Below are 19,596 nucleotides of genomic sequence, written 5' to 3'. Positions count from 1 at the left end.
CAAATACCCTGAAGTTATGATTGTTCATTGAATTGAACGTTATTTTATTTAAGTTGAACTTTGTTTTCCTAATTAAAGAGGCTGTATTAAACGGCTGATTCTTAAGATCTCTTTAAAATATCTTCAACTGAGCATGGCGTTGGCACATCTCTCTTTTATTGAAAATGGAATTGGTAGTGGTACAATCCTAGAATATCCTGGAGATTTTGTTTTCGGACAAGATAACTTACTACACATGTTACAATATTGTCTTGTACATTGTGTAATTTATCAGTTTACATCATATATTGATCGGAACAGAGCTGCATCTCATGAAGAGCATACTTATGATTCAAAAATTTGATATCAAATACCACAATTCAATAATAACCGATAGTTAAGTCACAACACTCGAAAACTCGGTGCCACATTATGCGACCAATATTTACCAGCAACAAAAAAACCATTCCCCGCACTCAACCTTGCGCTTGCCCACATTGCTTCAACCGCATAAGGCCAGCCCGAACACTTCCAAAAGTGCTTCAACATAAGCGGCACCACTCAAACGCTTCACATCGCATCATAAATGCTCGCGAAAGCGCATCCCGAGCATACGGTGATTGACGGTTCCCTTCACCCGACAGGTAATTTTCGATTCCCGCAACGAGGCTCTAGCGACAATGCGAACAAATGTGGCCGCCTTTTCCATCATCGCCGACAAACGCTTGACGCTGATGTTGATGTTTAACGCTCATCTTACAACCGGCAATGATTAGCAGTTCATGCTGTGGCAGTGGATCTCGACGGGAGCACGGGGCGCCGGGGGTACATTAGCGCGAAAGTCAATCAGTGATGGCAAATTTACACGAAATTCATTTGTTGGCAAGCGTCACAGAGGTAGAAGGATGGGACTTAAGCATGTTGGGAACTTTCGGTCTAAGTCACCGATGTAGGTGGTACGCTATTCCTCACCGGGTTAGCTTTCCCGTTTGGGGAGGAAGTGGGCGTACTTATGAGGCGACAAGTGTTTCCTGGTGAATTCTTGGCGAAGCAACTGAAGGGGGAGCCCTTAAACACATGTATATCTTTACGTTAAATGCACTTTATTTTTGCGTGCTACAATGCGATGTGGAAAATTTCCGCCATTTTTGTTGGACTAAACGTTTTATGAATTATCTGTGCAGAATGAGCTATTATGCGAGTTTATTTTAGTTGTTGCTGTTGGAAATTGCCTCAACAGGGTCATTCTTCGATTAACCTGATTCCAAACATTTTTGAAATCATATTTTTCTATTAAGAGTAGAAGAAATCAATCAATAACATCAGGATCTTCGAACTTTCTATGGTTATGAATATCAAGAAGTGCCTGGGATATTCATCATAGAATCTACAACTTAAATTCTACTTCAATGTTTGCCCAAAATTACCCAATTGCATGTTCAAGAACCGCTTACCAATGATTGAGTGATTGAAGTTGCAATTCCAAATACCAACACAATATGCTTGCCTCACTTCTTCCAGCCGAGGCTCTTCGTTAATTTGCCAAAACCACCGCATCATTTTATTCAAGCATAATAATTCGCTTATCGACCTCCATTCGCTTCGGTGCAAAGCTCCATCTTAATTAATCGATCCATCTCGGGCGTCCGAAATCTCTCTCGCCCAAATGGCTCGTGTACCTGGTATTCCAACAAACCCTGGTCGAAATCCAATCATGCTCAAGGTAAAAAATCACACTCTCCCCATACTTTTTCGCTATTTGCAAAATAACTTTGCTGGACTGGTTTTCGGAACGGACCGGTCGGTGCCCAGTAGTTCGCTTTTCAACCACTGGCCGTAGCACATCTTCATCAAAAGACGCTCTCGACGACACCGCAAACCACAGGAAGTTACGAGCAACCGACGAGAACAAGGCTCCTCAGGCATCACTTTCGGTGTTGTTGATTTATGGTGAGGACAATGCGGAAATTTGCCTGTCCATCAGAGTGGATGCTCGAACCGTGTCGTAATGCTTTCCTGAATGGGATGCCGAACATTCCGGACGGTGTCGGAGGATGTTCTGCGCTGCTGTCCGATGCTATCCTTGAGGATGATAGGCTGGGATCGACATTGAACAGGATTTGTTGTGCGCCATCCATCCATCATCGGCTAGGGCTTTCAGAAGCGAACCGTAGCGAGAGTGTCTTTTGCTGAAAAGCGTTGCCAGATGGACAACACTTGCACCCCAGAACTAGACAAGCCGATACCGTTTCCCGTTGACAGCGGACAAGATCCGTTGTTGGCTGGTGTTGGCTGCTTGAAAAGTTCTTAATTAGTTCCTTTCCCGCTGGTTGTTCGATGGAGTTTGTTTCGTACTTTGGTCTTTCGGCGGTTAACTGTGTGGTATGGCCCAGCACCTGCTGTAGCACCAGCATTGCGACGAAAGTTGTATTGGTCTCGGCTCACTGGTACACAAAACATTGACTGGGGCGGGGGGAAAACTATTCGGTATTGCAAACCGCACGGCTTTGTGTGAAGCAAACGAAAGATCTTCGCTTCTTTAGCAACCAATTGTAGCTTGCCGACCGTTATTATTTAATTAAAACCGATTTGCTGCCATTGTCGGCATTACTCGACCGAGCAATTAGCTCCACAATAATGTTGAGTGAGTATTTCGGGGATAAGAATTGATAAATTTCAGGGTTTTTTTTGTTGTTGTTCTAGATTCAATTAGAACATAATAAAACCCCGCCGGCAACGAGCTGGCAGCGATGCTTTAATATAGAACATTATATTTGATTGATGGCAAACAAAACCCATCGCGGTCTGATGTGTTACCCTTGTAGGCATTTGATCCTATTAAGTGGGAACAATTAATCCCGCTTAGCATCGACTCCAGAGCGTCAGAGAAACCCGGTCAACTCACTCACCCTGTTAATTAGTTTGTCTCATCCGTGCTACAATCGTGTCGTGTCACCACACGGGATCGGCAAAAAAAAAACCCCACAAACATTCCACTCCGACGAGGGATTTACACGAAAATCTGTAACATCATCGTATTAAACAAGCTTTGCCGGGTCGGCGTGGGCAAAGGATCCACCAGGGTGGTTCAGTGCTCCCCGGGCCTATCGGCTCGCTATTTTCCAAACGTTCAGTTTTCCACATCGAAACCCGTTTCCCTCTGCATCCGGCCGTCGGATCAATGATAACCTATTTGCCCACGGTCGGGCTGGCCAGAAGGAAATGGGAAAATGAGCAGAAAAAAAAATCGACCGCCCGTTTTATCTTCCGACGTCGTTATGTGCTTGGACGGAAACAAACGACGTACAGGAAATCCTTAGGGCGTGCGGAAAGCTATTTCTGGGGAGCCACGTACGCAGGAGCGTGTTATGTTGTGTTCCCGTAGTGCTCTCGGAGGGTTAAGGAAGCCATTTTACAGGGGTTTGAACTTGTCGAGAGTATTATTAGAAAGGGATCGCTACGGAAAGAACCCATTTTCGACGAAGTGCTTTAATGTGGTGTGTGACTTTATAATTTTCTTTTTTTTTCATCCATGGATTTTTTTCCATTATATCGAAAAGCTTTTGTGACATGGGAAATCTGTTATCATGAGCTTACGCCACGTTTAAGGGGGTAGTATACTCTGGCAGCCTAAAAAAGAGTGGTTCCTTTTAAGGTATTGCTACCATAAATGCATGGCGTAGACGAAATACAGATGCTTGTTCTATTGTTTTCCATCTACAACAAATAAATAAACGGTCTCCAGCCATTATACCTAGTGGCATCGCTGATAATTTACACAGTACACCACCCCCTTAACCTTACGTGCGTCAAAGTCAGGATGGAAACAATTTATTCCTTTGCATTTTACATTTCAAATATTATTATTGCTGCCTGTTTATTTACAGTAATGGAGAGTTTCAGCAGCAATATCTCGTTTCTCATAACATAAATTGTTTCATTAGCCAAAGTTTTTTTTTCCCCCCACTGTCTCCACTAAACCACCCAATTATGTTGCTCAACAATGATGCAACAGATGCTTCATTCCCCCCTCGGGAAGTTTAGTACCGCCCGCAAATTGTCACGGATTGCAAATGACACGCAAATGAACAACTTCAACGGATGCCGCACGGGTGTGGAAAGTTTTAAACAACGGAACGGACCGGTCGCATGTCCTGTTGCTAATACTGTTCCATCCCTGTGGTATGGATTGCATTATTGTTTTTTTTTTCAAAAGTTCCACGCTTCAATTATTCTCTGAACCGGTGCCGTTCCATACTAACTGCGACTTATCCGGCGACCGTCAGCGAACAAAGTTGTGTTGTTGTGTTCCTTACGATTTGCCACACATTTACGTAACACAAACCCTGTATTCCCACCGAGCTCGAGCCTCGTGTTCGAGCAGGACCGACGATGATGGTGGTGGTTTGGACTAGCTGAAAACCTAATTTCAGTTGTCATCGAAGTTTGTGTTTATTTAATGGGGGGGGGGGGGGGGGGGGGGGGAGAATCTCAAAAGCTTCCGTTCCGGTACCAGAGTATCAACAGCACTGAAGAACATACGTAATGAAAATTCGTCCAAATCGTTTCCAGTGGTAGTTCTTCTAGGTTTTGATGACTTAGATGTGATTTATTTTTTTGTCGCTTCCTATAGATTAGTTTCCCCCCTCTTTTTTGGGGGGTTTTCTCATTCCAAAAGACAGCTTCGCTCAACACAAATCGTCCCGGTCCGAAGTCCTTTGTGGTGGACAAAGAAACCCCCCTGATCCGCCTATACTAAGCTGACTCCCACCCTTAAGACTACCCCGAAGCTTGAAGAAAAACGCCTAGAAAAGTGCACTGTACACAGCCTAAACATGATAAGAGCGCCTCCTTTATATCCCAATGTGTGTGTGTGTGTGTGTGTGTGTTTACTACTTTTTTGTCCCGGGTCGAAGCAACATCCCCTATTCGGTAGGAACAAAGGCAACACGAACCTCAAGAAAACAAACGGAAGCGCCATAAACAAAAGCAAGGCCGGTAGAGCCAAAAGGACCTACTTCTGGTTTTGCTTCGGGGGTTGGACAACCAGCCTTTTCTTTCCCTTCGGCTGCTGAACGAAAAGGGGGGAAAAGGGTGCCGACTCAACGAGTATCCCTTCACCGAAGGGATAATGTTGTGTACCGTAAAAATTGAACCCGGCGTACCAGGGCTTGGTTCGGTTGCAGTTTTGCCCACCAAAGCTTTAGTATGTGTGTGTGTGTGTGTGCTCGTACCCATACTTCTAACAACTCCCAGCGGCTTTCTCGGTCATGTTTGCTGACTTCGCGAGTCGTCTTTGGTCGGTGGGAGGCTTTCGCTTCCGTCCATCCCACCGGGGAGTCTTTTAGTGAGCAGGCCTCCTTGCAAGATAACCCTTGAGCCGCTGTTTGGTAGTTAGGAGGGCCAGTTGTTGCGTGGGCGCTTGATCCGGAATAGTGCACGGTGGTGGGAATCCGTACTTTTTTCCATCCATCTGTGGGGAAGCTATTTAACTATTTTACGACAGCCATTTCACGTTCTTTGTAAGCATGTGCAAACCTTAAAAAGTTGTGCATTTGACAGTTTGATGAAGCTTTAGTACGTGGAAGTTGTTGTGAAATTGGTGGTATCAACGATTTTATAGTTTGTTTACTGAAAGTTTCTGTTGCCGATAGTAGAAACTTTATTAGCTATAATCAAAACCATATCTCGATCTAGAATATCCTGCAAGATGTAGCTTTGAAAAATGAATCCTCCAAGATCATCCTCTCTTGAAGCTAATTATGTTAACGGACTCAGTAAATTGAGGATTAATCACTAACGTACGTTAAACGATCGATCTTCAAACATCGTTCAGCCGCGAATCGGACGCGGTATTATGTGGTCAATCATTTGCCCGCCTTTAAAGGCCACCATGGGTGAGTAATTACAGGTCACGCTAGCCTATTGTAACCATTTGACCGTGTTGTGGATGTGAGTGTTACGACACAAGGATAGTTTAATGATGCTTCAAACGCCGGGCTTCGTGGAAATGATTTCATTAACGCTCGTCGCCCTGCAGTGTATATAATGGTTTATGCAAATGCAAATTTTCATGTTACGATTACTCTGACATAATTTTAATGGAAATATCGATTTAGTTTACTACTCCTTCCTGTTGAAGTTTAAGTTAATGATGGTCTTACAAGCACGTGTTATATTATATTTTATTTTAATATTTCAAAACATTGATGCTCCAACTTTTCCATTGCCTCAATACACCGACAAGGATTACTTGTTCTTTCCAACCCCCTCCTTAAAGTAAACTAAGTAAATCTTTTCATCCCATTCGCTGTGTCTGCAGAACTACTTCAAACATGGTTAGAAAATTGCAAGAGCCAACGATACAAACAAAATTCTTCAGGGCAACATCTCGACACACTGCACTTCTAAAGGTAATGCAACGTAACAAACGAGCTTACGGATAGATGCATCCTTCGCTTTTTTTGCTTGTGTTGTATTGTCCCGTGCAGAGCAAGAATAATGATGTACGGCGAGAAAGTTGCCGGTCCTAGAAGTAGCTAAAGACGGATAAGCCAAAAGCTACCGGTTCTTCTTCCCGTCAATGTTTGCTGATGTGCTGTTTTCACACATACCGGGGATGAAATATGTTTGTCTGCCCATTCACGCGCACTGGCGAGTGGATTTTGGATCCCTTTTTTCTGCTGCAATTGCTTGAGTCTTTCCACCCGTGTGCGACTTTTGCGCCACACAGGACGCGACAGATAGATAAATTAGGCATTCGGCGATGGCGAGCTTTATTGAGAAATGGACTCCTGGAATTGGTTTTTGTTGGGCAAAATATGGCTTCCGGTCTGTTGTGTGTGGTGTGTGTCTTGCAATGGTGTGATGCAACTGCATTACTGTCGGAGCTGGGCGTGGATAAGAAATTCACTTAGTCTAGTGTTTTCCACAGAATTAAGTAATGGCGCCGTTGGGAAGGGGAATTACAATATATTGACTTTTTATTCATTTTATTTTATACTAACAAAAATCAAAAAAGACTTCTATCTGATCTGTTTTTATTAGAAATCTTGAACTTTTGAACCAATTTTCTTTTATATTAGAAAAAATCGAATAATTTTCAGAACTCCGTCATATCTAGTCATATTTGTTGAAACTCAGTTTCGGATATGTATTCTTGAAAACAACAATTAGTAATTTCAAGTAATTGTCATATAATAAAAATCGCTGTCCTCATATGTTATAAATATGGAGAAGAATTATAAAAAAAATAAAAATCATCAAGGTAAAAACCCAAAGCCCAAATTATACCCCGAACACATTCTTCATACCAACAATCAGGAAGATGCCTAACCAAGAACACATTCCCACACCCCACCATTCCCCGGTGCCGTTGGAACTATTTGGCAACAATTTCAGATTGCTGCAATCTGGTGCAGGCACGCACGTCACACAACACTACCGGCCAGGCTGGTGGGCTCCAGGCCGCCGGCACATTACCAGTTGTGCCAATGACGTGTGCATTATGCTCTCGGCGCTATCCACCCATCCGACTCGATGGGATGCGGCGAACTGCACAAAGAACGGTAAATTCCGATCGTAAAAACCCTTCCGAGCAGATTAGTAGCCACATCAGAAGGCCCTCCATGAATGAGTCCGAGAGTCCGGTGTACCGGTGTGGGGTACGGTGGCGAGAATATGAAGCATTCCCGTTGCGTTCCGGACTATCGAATTTCTGCTCGCAGACGAGTGGTTCTGCTGAAGGAGCTCGGAGTGTTCTCGGGCAGGGTGAAAATACCGTAAAGCCTAGCTAGATTTCGGACCGAGCCGGATGCAGTCTCTACTGTAGAAGCAATCTACAAAATCAAATGTTTGTGGTTATCCACCCTTTCGGATAAGGGACTGCATTCAACGATTTGGAGAGGATTATGGCCCTAAGCCACATTCTCAATGATCCAAATAGAATTATTATAAAATGTTGCAATTTAATACATTTCTAAATAATCATATTGTTCGAAGAAATATTACTTAAGCGAGCAGCAAATTTAATAAACCCCTTCAGAGCACTATCACCCATTGTTTGTCACAGGGGGGTTTTTTTTTTGCACCTCCAGAAGAGTCTATTCTCCGTGTCCTAGTCCTTTCAGCAGGCAGAAAATTTCATTCCATTCGCTCAAGGACTCTTCCGTCCTTCGAGTGTACACTTTCCGGTTTTGCTTTTCGCAGAAAAAGCACTAGACAACGATTGCACATTCCAGTGCACTATTGTTTTTGCCGCACCTGAAGCACCGAGAGGTAAGCTGACACACGGGACAGCTAGTAGTTTGGATATCTCTCGACGGCAGAAACGATTCATCTCGGGCCTTTTGCCCCAAAGCTTCGCTTAAGCTAAAGCTTAGCGGAGTATCTGAACTATTAATTGTTTTTCGCTCAAGACGCTCAGAGCATTTGCCCGGAAGTTGCCGTGTTGTTTGTAGTTTGCAGATTGTTTAATAAGCAGTGACAGTTTGTGAACAGCAAAACCTTCTGCTTTTCTGTCTGTATTAATTTAAAACAAATCTTATTAAAACTTGTTTTGTTAAATGGAATAACATAAAAATGGAGGATTTTTTTTTAAATTGCGTGCCAATAGCCAATATCAAGACAAAAGGAATCACATGCTGCAGTGCTTTATCCATCGCTCACGTAGCAAATATTCAATCAATGCACCTTCGGTCCAGTTATACTTCCTTTCCCGTTTCGTTCTTATCAAAAACAGCAAAACCCGTTTGCGATACACATTCGTGGCTTATGTTTGGCCTCGTGCAAATGCTCATACCGATGCATCATAACTAGATAATATCAGCATTACTGCACACCGCGTTTGGAAGCAGGCTGCTCGTTATCGCCTGTGCAAAACGGGCACCCGATGCAACCGACAGACGATGGAAGACGCTGCCGTGCCGGGGTGTGTACGTTTCGGAGGGTGTTGTGCGCATGCATGCAGCATGCACATCTCGTTCACTGTTGTTATGGCCGAAACATCAAATAAACACCAGTGCCCTACTGCTGCGAGAGGGGCGAGATTGGTATCGGTCTACTGGCACGAATGCGCTGCCGCGGCAACAGACCAGAAGCAAGGAAGGGGCGGCGGGTGTTACAAGAAGCGAACACTCCTTCTCCCTTTTTTGCCACTGGTATTGGAAACTTCCTTCAGACTATTTCCATTTCACTCCCCATTTTTTTTTGTTCCTTCGTTTTCTTCGTTCGCATGCAACGCAGAAAGTACACCACACCAATCCGGGAGGAACATTATGAATGCATGCACACCGGCCTGCCCCGGCCGGCCCTGCGGATGCGTTTAGTAAATACACTTTTTTTGTGCACAACCGCACACACCTTGTCGTCTCGTTGCGCACCCTTCGCTAGAAAACCCTCGCACTGCCATTTGAAGTAAAACAGCACACAGTAATGAGCGCATCCGATAATGTTTTAATAGATGTGCATTTAGGGCCGGTTGCGTTTTTGCACCTTCGTCAAAATAAACATATCTTCTCGCTTCTTCCTTCTTGCTGCGGATGCATGCTGCACCAGCACCGAGAGGATTTGATTTCGGGAATAAAACCATTTGCCCCGTTTGCTAATGGTCCGTTAGTGCAAAAGCATTAGCAGCAGCGGGAAAAGGGGAAGTGTTGCGCGTTGTTTGTACGGGGGAAGCTCTGCCCGCTCCAGCTGATCGATATCGTTAACCCGTTAGAGTGGAAGTGTTGTGGGGGATTGAATCATTAGCAGGAAATTTGCCATTTTGATTATGGATTATCAATGCTACTGGTCAAACGGTATAACAAGGGCAGCAAACAATAGCGAAATCTATACTAAAATTAAATTGTAGGCAGCTTTTTGAAATTATTTACAATATTGTTAAGTATGTTTTACACGTTCTTTTTTGAACAGGTTGTAGTTATGTTATTTGCGTTCACTCCTTCTTGATTTATTTTCTTTTTGTTAGGATTTGTTTTTTTTTTGTTTTAAATTTTCTCATTTATTTCTCCATAGCATTTGTTGACTTTATGCTCTATAATTTTCATACATTCTTGTGTCTTTGTCTTTATTTGTTTGTTTTTACCATTGTGTATTCCTTATTTTCCACTTCTTTATTTTGATTTCTATTACTAATTTTACTTTTCATACCTTTAATTTTTGTTTTAAGAAGAATTTTAGTATTCCGTTTCCAACGTTTTCAAGTATTATCAATTCAATTTTCACTTAGAAATCCAAAAGTAAATAAATTAGTGCTAATATTTAAGTATTTGATCGTTTGTTGTGGTATTCGTTCAAGTTTTCTTATTTGTTTGTATGTCTTTTTACAATGTTTTTCATTTGTTTTATTATAATTTTTCTTTTGCATCTTTACGCTAGTTTTATTCTGATTTTCATAATTATTTTTGTTCCTTTTCACTTATCATTTTCAAGTTGTTGCTTGATTGCATTTATGTGTATTTTTAATTTGTTACGTTTTAAGAAGCTGTTTCTCATTTCTTGAATTGCTTTTCCTATTTATATAAAGTTTGTGCTGCTTACACGCATTCCGTAATCATGTTTAACAATTTTACTTCTGCTTGCGATAATTACTGCAGCACTGCAAAAAAAATTGTTCGCCCTCAGCGAAAACGTGTTCGGGAGTGTAAAATAATGGAACTGATGTGATTTCATCAGCTCGTTTCAACACCGGCACGTAAACTAAATGTATTATTTACCGAATGTTTATCCGATTAGTTTTTGCCAGCCGGTTGCGGTCTCCGCTCGTGGGTTCGAGCATTTTATTACATCTCTCCATAAACACCGAACACCACACAGCCGTTCTCTCGAAATAACATATAGAAAACAATTTCATTAAAACTGTGCGACCCTTATCGACAAGTACTACCCTCCCCATCTTCCCAATGCGGCGGAACCGTCTCATCGCACACACATACACACTTCATGCTTTCATCACCATGTGTGTGAGTCATACTTTCTAATTTAATAATTGAACATATCTGCCTTTCTCCCGTGCATATGGGCATGTTCCGTTGTGCTCCGTCTTGCTCTCGGTGAGCAACATCGAGCGTCATGCTTTTCCAATTTTAACCAACCATCATCCCTGGTAACACACGATGGCCCTGAACAATTAACATACGAGCTTCGGCGGCAGAGACGGTTTGTTGGGTGTTGAAGTACACTTCCTGCTGTAACCCCGCATGAAGCGTCAATTTTCCCACCTGGCTCCGGGCAGATTCTTAAGCTTAGCATAAGTTGATATTTACATCCTTCCTGTCCGACCTTCTTCCCTGGCTCGATAGTGTATTTATTCTCGATCGAGGAAAAGGCCCCAAGAAAATCCTTCGTATCTTGCTTGCTCCCTCACTTACAGGCGGTCGCTTGTTTCACCCAGTGCCTCAGAGCGTTCGTGCCGTAACATAACCATCGTGGCCATAACCGGAAAACATGACATGCTCACCGAAGAACCTACAAGCTCCAGTTCCCGCAGGCACTTTTTTTACGTTCGATCATACCTTTCTCCTTCCCACTCGTGGGAGATTCTCGAGGGATGGAAAATCCTTCATCGGTGGGATCGGTGGTAATGGTGGAAAAATGGTGCTACTGTAAGGGCTTCTCCCCTCCCGTCCCTATAGTGGTCGTTGTCGACGATGGTGTTTTACACGCCAACGCCCACCTGGGCGCCCAAACGGTCGATGCAGTCGCGCATCGACTTTATGTGGATGCTTCGCTTTTTTATGTCGTATAATGCTTAAACACCTGGTAGTAGACGGCTACGGTTGGTGTTGGCCGCTGTTCTTTTTCTCGCACACCTTCACCGAACGCTTCGAGCATCACTTCGAGTAGACAAAAAATCGAACCAAAACCATCCGCTGTGTCCTCCTTTCGAATGTGCCTTGTGTAGGTGTGCTGTATAGGGTGTGAGAGTGTGTCTAAAGGTTTTTGTTTCGGTTGGTGGAGCTTCATCTATTTTCGGAAGCCTTTAATTGATTCAGCATCATCTGCATCAGGCGCTTTTATTCTTTTTCGCCACTTTATCGTTAGCATATTTTCCGTCTGGGCTCGCTGGGTGTCTTTCGGATGCTTGAAGCATGGTCGTGCTAGCTAAAATCGATTAACGGAGGATAATTGAAGAAAGAAACAGAGCGGAAAGTTAGTGTCGTAAAATTTGGTTTTACAGCACTTTGGCGTTATCCTTCAAATTGGCGTTCGATTTGGAATTGTTTTCTTTGAAGTTTTTTTTCTGTCTCATCTTTTATTTTATATTAATCTTTCGACAAAAATGGCTTTTTTTATATTATTCATTGTATTGTTTCAATTGTTTTTATAATTTTGTTTTAATTATATTATTTTCTCTTTCAATTAAGTTGTTGTATTTTATTTGTTTTTGAAGTATTTTATTGACATTCTTGCGATTCTTGATATTTCTTGGATGTTTTAAGAGTATTTTCTATTTTGTACTTCATTTCAAATGGGTTTTGCATTGATTTTAAATAGTTCTTTCATGTTTTAATCAATATTTTAATATGTTTAATGACGTACAATAATTGTTTGCTTGTCTTATTAAGTGTTTATGTGAAAATAAACATCGTTGCTTAATATTAATACACCACGAAAAATGTGTAAGCTTAAATCGCTTTAAATCGCATCAAATCCATCAAGCTGCTTGATCGCCACTAATTAACTCCTGATTGTGCAAGCCTGATTTACTACAAGCACCACCAGCTGACGAAACAGGCAGCCTGCTTATCTGCTGAGTAATTGCATCCATATACTTTCGGTCCTTTTCCCGTATCAAACCCCATTTTATTAAGGGACCCAGTTCCGCGCGGGTCATTCGGTCAGCATCAATTGCCAACCGCTGCTCGCCTATCGTAACATCGTTAAAACTACAAAATTTATGTCCTGTAACTCATAATTTATAAACCAAACCCAGCCTTGGCAAGTGGACGAAAGCCAACAAACGGTTCGGTTGCGGGATAATCTCTCTCTCTGATCAAATGCTGAAAGTTTTAACCGCACTTGGAAAACCATTTGAAACGGCAACGAATCCTGGACCGTGTTGCTGTTGTAAGTATGCTTTATTTCTTCGTTCTTGTTCATACTTTTCATCCCGTGCTAAAGGGCGGGTTCGGTTGCCGAGGTGTACAAAATGAAGCACAAAATAAATGCTTTGGAAACACCCAAGTCACTGAGGTTGTTTTTTTCTCTTTTTATTTCATTTGCGAGCGCGCGTATGTTTGCTCTAACCGTTGGGACCTTTTGGGGGGGTCTTTGAGGGTGAAAAGTTTCCACTCTCGATGGTGTCGTTCGTCTGTCGTGCACCTTGGGAGGCCGTTGTCGACTTGGCCGGGCAAGAAATCCCATCCGTCCTGTGGCGGGTTAATCAGCCGAATAGCCACGAGATTAGATTGGCCGATAAAAGAAATAAAAATGCCACAACGTTGATATCCTGCCGTGGCACGAACCACCGTCAAACGGTCCAACGAAACCCGCACACCTACGGTAACGGCCACGATGGCAAATGGTGAGCGAAAGCAAAAGAATGTACAGGACAATGGTGGAAAAATGAAAAATGACTCATGTCATGGAGGAGCCGCCGCTCGGAGCCGTCAGAGCACATTCTTCAGGTGGATAGAATTTTCCACTTTGGTGTGGTGTGGTGGTTTTTTTCCACAAACCCAACCGAGAATGACAGGTGGAAGTGTATAGAAAATGGGATTTAAACAAATACGAAGAAACCCCAGAAACAACTTTCGGGTCCGTTTTGGGAACGGGGGACTGTGGGTTGAGGTCACGGAAGGAGAACATGCATGAGGAACATGCTGTGGAAATGTTGTTTTTTTTTTATTCTTTCTCTCTTTGTATTTCACACTCAATGGGAGCACAAAGGTGAAAATGAACCATTCCAGGACGTGTGAATGGGTCATACCTTTGATTAGGTAAAAAGCATTGTTATTTGGTTCGGAATGCTTCAAGAATCCATGAAAAAAATAGATATACACTCCTTGTTTTATCGCTTTACTTACAACAATTTGGTTTTTTGATATAGTTTTCTTGTCCTTCAACTTGTTTACTTTGTTCGGTAGTGTAATTTTACATTTTTTTAAACTTATTTTGTGCCTTATTCTGTTTTGTTTCTCGTGTTTTGCTCTTTTTTCATTGTAAATAGGGTTACTGTTAATGGTTTTATATTTTCTTCTTAGTTCAAAAGATATTAGTCGAACGTCTTCAAAATTTTTTAATAATAATTTTAGTTACTTTCTTCCTTTTCTTATATTCATATACACTTATGCATGAAGGGCACAATGTTTGTGCCACTTCAAAGAATATTCTTGCAGTAACAAAATTACCTGAACGACTCCCTACTGTGATGTGCTGTTATAACAATTGTCATAAAATCAAACGGTTACGTCGTACTCAGCTTACAGACTTTCTGTTCAAGTATTTCCTTCCTGAGTGCGCCCTCGGAAGGGGCGCATAGTGCGTATACGATTGATTAAATTCTTTCTCTCTCTCTCTCTCTCTCTCCGTTTTCGTTCTCTATTGCAGACGTAAGCGTTCGGTACTATCGCGGATTGCCCCACGTCACCGTACCACTGCCCTCGCGGAACGAACGCTGCCAGTTCACGCTGCGACCGGTAACGCACTGTGTAGGCGACTTTCTCGACATGCTGAAGATGGAGGACCGTGGCATCGACCGGGCAGCCATTCTTAACCGTGAAGGAGTGCGGATAGCGGCCGCTTGCTCCATCGAGAACCTGATGGACGACGAGTTTTGGTGAGTGGAATTATGCTTTGCAAGGGTCTCAAGCTGGCGCCAAGTTTCAAAATGGTGGACGGATGGTCGTATTTCATGTCCGCACACCATTATTGAAGAAATCGTTTGATTGTGACACGTGAGTAGCCCGCTGTCCGCTAAAAAACTTGAAGTAGCTGAAGCCTTTCTTCTAAATGATTACAGATAGAAGATGCACTTTGTTGATTAAATTTCCCTTTTCCCAACATGACGACGGTCCTGATCTGTACTAAGTTGCCGACAAGAAGATAATACGCTTGTTCTATAGCTGCACTCCTCGCCCCATTTGTTGAAACATACTTTTTACATCAAGTACGATTCCGTTCCGAACAAAATGGGGGAAAACGTAAAGCAAAGCTCACTTTGCAGCAAATCCGCAACGTCATCTATATTCAACAGTTCGCTCAGCCGATTTTTGCTTCTTTGTCATGGACGCTTCCGCTGATACGGCAGCAAGGAACAGCAGTGGGGCACAAGTGGTTTCGCCTTAAGATAGTTAACGTTGAGAAATTGCAATTAAATTAGAAAACTTTCATTGCCTTCGATGTGGCAGAGCGGTAGATGAGATGCAGGAAGGTTTTCTTCATTAAGAACAACTATTCCAAACATGAACATGATCCCATTATTCGCAGCCCGATTGCATGCGCAAAATGCAACGGATGTTGGGGCAAGTATCTGTCGAAGGTGTCACATTAACGATGTAAAAGTGGTAATAGAACTTTACCTGATGTCATTTAAATCAATCATACTTTATTATTTACTTAAGAAAACGCAAATGATTTCGATTTTTATCGACTATTTTTATAAAAAAAATCAGGTTTTACTTTCGAATTTTACTATTCAATTAAACTTTATCCAATTCTTCTTATCAAGAACAGTTACAAAATATAAAATATAATATTAGATATAAATATAACATTTCAACTTAGATTGTTTATGCGATGGACGAAGCTGAAATAATCAATCAATAACCGAGCAACTGACATGTCCCTCTGAGACGATAAAGAAGCATTTATCAGCTTTACATGGACAATACATCAATATTTTATTGATTGGTCAAGTCATTAGAATGACACCGGACAACCAAGTCTACAAATCGTTTTCTTGGCCGTTAATTCATTTTAAAGACGACCATTCCCTTGTGTGAAGCGGTTTGATTAATGCTTAGATCTTATGTAGAAGATTGCTGAATTTATAGTTGTGGGATCTTATAAAGGAGATTCCAGATCAAAACTTTGAAGACAATGAATCTCAAACATATTCTTATTCTACAAAAATTCTTGTTGGGCAATATGAAGTTGAGAAACTCGGATAAAACGGTTGGAATATTCATATTTATGGTTTATTATTTGACAACGTCGGCTCTTTTCCGTATTATCAGTAGAATATCTATTTGATTATACACAAAAAATCACACATCTAAACCAGGGCAAAGACCTCACAGCATATTCCGAAACCTTCTGTCAAAACCAATTGAATTGATAACATGGCGTAAACTTACCACACTATCAACCCCCTCATCGGTGTGCAATTTTTTATCGTTCCGTAAAGAAAACTGTCACTTTCGGTGAGATTTCTTATCCGTATGCTAAATTTAATATTAGCAAACCGTAACCATTGCCACTGATCATGCGGATCGTTTTTTTTTTTTTTCAAACCCTGATGCGACTCTGAAATACTGCTTTTTCTTCGTATCCATCCTGCAAAAAGGCAAATCGCTGCCCGTCCATTGTGGGCCAACGCCAAGGTGCGGTGAGAAAATTGTCTGCTCATTTTACCCATCCCGACATCCTCTAGGGGTTAGATTTTCCCACCTAACCGCTGAAGGAAGCCCATCGATCCATCGGCATCCACCGGACCGGAATCGGATAACTAAACCGTGTACCGCACGGCAGACTCCTCAGTCCGCACTCCGATGCTCATCTAAATAATCTCCCACCATTCCACCGCCCGGTGCAATCGGTTGGAAGTGAAAGTCAAAATCAGATTGGGTTTTTGATTGGACCCGATGGTTAGTTGGTTTTACCCGGTATATGGCGCACATTCTCGGGGGGCGATTCCCGCTCCACCCCACCCCAATGGTGGATTAATTTCATTCCGGTCTGGGGTTGGAAAAATCCGCCGTGAACGTTGGAGATGAAAACCAAGCTTAGAGTGCCGGCTGGTGGGACACCCTGGACGTGGGCGGGTGGGTTGTTTTACTCACGAGGATATATTTATCCACCTCTTGGCAAAACCATCACCCACAACTACTCGTACCGGATTATCGGAGAAATTTCCATGAGTTTTGCTTTAGATTTTCCGTTTTTCATGACTGTTCCATTGTCCGCGCCATCCGAAAATGGGCCCTGCTTCTTATCGTGTACGTTCGATCGAGCAGCTGAAATTAGTTTTCGCCCCGTGGGAAGCACGTATCAGAGTATTTGTTTTCTTTTTCATTACCTCTTGTGAATCCTAACCGGCGTTTGATTATTTTTTTGTTTGGCAACGCATAACATTCTGCGAGGGTTACGGGGTTGTGGTTGTGGGCTTGGTTGTTATAATTTATCGCTTTTCCCACGCCCTTCGGCGTGTGTGGACAGCTGCGTACGCGGGATGTAATTAATAATCCCAATGATTGGTGTTCCTCGAATGTGTGTCGTTCGCCCAATACGGGTCCCCCCCCTGCTGTCAATAACATCGCAACATCACCGTGTGTTTTCGATTCGTTTATTTGGGACTTGTAACTAACCTTTTTGTTCAATGCGATAAAAACGGTATTGGGGTAAAAGCTAGTGAAAAGGGTAAAAACTAATACTGTTTTGTGGGTTGACATACAATTTTTTTTATAATAGTTATTAAAGGAAATTTAATCTGTTAATGATTAAAGATAATTCGTATTCTCTCTCTCTGATACATGAATTAATATTTTAAAAGTTTCTAGTATTGTGCTCAGTTAATCTATTAAGAAGAGTCATTCGAATCATGAGTCGATTCTACATAAATTAAACTAATCTCTCAAGGCGTATCACTCTGTGACAATTGTTAAATGTCTGCAAAGTCCAAACAATCTCTGGAGATTCATGAAGAATTGGTAATCTCTAGCTTTTTTATGAATATCAGAAGATTCATTATTATATCCTTCATAATTCATTAACTCGCAAAGAATTCATGTTTCCCAAAAGATTCATAAATCCTCGAATAATCATGTAACATCCTGCAAACGTTCCCGGATCGTTCTCGGATAATCGATCACCGAACACGTTCCCTCATTAGCTGCGAGCGCCACCTAGCGTTAAATTAACGTATCGTTTCTACTGCGTTCTATCGATCCGTTGCCACAGCAATTAATAAATTGCTAAAGATTCAGAAGTGCCAGTAAAGAAGAAGATGATTTTAGTAAAGCTTCGTTTATGTTATTATTATGTTTAAAGATCCCATTAGTCTTAATATTTCGATTAAAGGGTAGCAGAACTTAGTGTTAATACATTTGCATAAAGCTTCCCAAAAATAAACATTCGTCTGAGTGAGATCAAATATTCAAATATATTTAGACATTTAACGCTTCAGGCTTACGAAGAGGTTTGCTAAAGAAACATAAAACGAAATTCGGTGTAATTAATTATTGTTGATGTTTTGTGTCAGACACTGCGGTAGATAAAAAATTAGACAACAAGCAACAGCGTACACAAATTCACATCATGTTATCAAAACAAGCAAAGCTTTCAGGATAAAGTGGCTTTGGCCCACAGTCACTTGCCTCATCATCCATCATAATCTCCAAGCGACAAGTGACAGCATCTACTTCGAACGTACTCATATTGTGTGCCCCTTTTTTTGTTCTCTCTCTCTCTCTACATGATTGACCAAAAATGATCTACTTCGAGAGCTAGTTTCAATCAAATACACTCCGGCGAAGCATTACATTAATTAGCTGTCAACCGCACGGGCTAATCTTTCACTTCAATGCTTTTGCCATCCACAGTCCACGGTTTCACACTTTCCGTGCCATTAAACCCAGCCCAGCTTGATCGATTGCGTCCTCCTTGAGGACGATTCATCCCCCGGAATGGGATCGTTCTGTGGAAAGCTTTCCACTTGATGTGGCGATTTCACCAACCCAACCCGGGGGGCAATTTATGTGTTTATTTCCGACGTTTGCTCCAGAAAAGAAAAGCATATCCTTCGTCGGCAGGTCCGAAAAAAAGAAACCCAGCCGTGAAATACATTTGGCACCGTATTCGAAGATACGGCTGCTTAAAATTGCATCGTAAATCTTTCCGCTACGTTCGTTCGGCGTTCGTATGGGTGTGCAGCTAGATCAAGTGGGCGTGTGATGGTCGAAGTCAATGCAGCTTCCAAACCACACTTCACCGTACGGTAATTACTCACCGGACGGGGTGCTGACGGAGATCGAGAAGCTGACTGCAAATGTTCCACGTACCCCGAAGGGAACGCTTTAATGAGCGTCGTTTGTAAAGGCAACCGCAGCTTTCTTAACTTCGGGAGCTTCCGGATGGATGAGATGCTGTTTTGGGGAATTCGGCACACATGAAGATCGATTTAGTGGGGGTAGTAAAATGCAATAGATTGAGCTAGGAAACGTTGAGTAGAATGCAATCCAATCGTGCATAATGCTTTTAGGGCGCTTTAGATATTAATACTCCTCCATAAATTCCAACCATCCATTGCAACCGGTTCATCCCTGTCATCCTTGAAGCAAATTTATTTGGAAAGGTGGAAATTCCAATCGACGCACGCTTCCGTTTGATCTGCACGTCTTGTTCAACCCGCACACCCTAACACACCGCACCGCATCCCGTTTGTTCGGCAAGAAT

General features: G+C 42.2%; 1 protein-coding gene across 1 annotated transcript in view; it reads left to right on the top strand.

Annotated features, from left to right (window-relative positions):
• The window catches only part of LOC128715971 (calcium uniporter protein, mitochondrial), a 104,490-nt gene that overhangs the window by 82,062 nt on the left and 2,832 nt on the right, over positions 1-19,596 (top strand). The window contains exon 3 of the mRNA XM_053810894.1: positions 14,533-14,761. Coding sequence (XP_053666869.1) covers positions 14,533-14,761 — 229 coding nt within the window. The remainder of the gene's footprint in view (positions 1-14,532; positions 14,762-19,596) is intronic.

This window comes from Anopheles marshallii, chromosome 3 (assembly GCF_943734725.1).
Source record: "Anopheles marshallii chromosome 3, idAnoMarsDA_429_01, whole genome shotgun sequence".
Lineage (NCBI taxonomy): Eukaryota > Metazoa > Arthropoda > Insecta > Diptera > Culicidae > Anopheles > Anopheles marshallii.
This window is presented reverse-complemented; position numbering and strand designations above follow the sequence as displayed.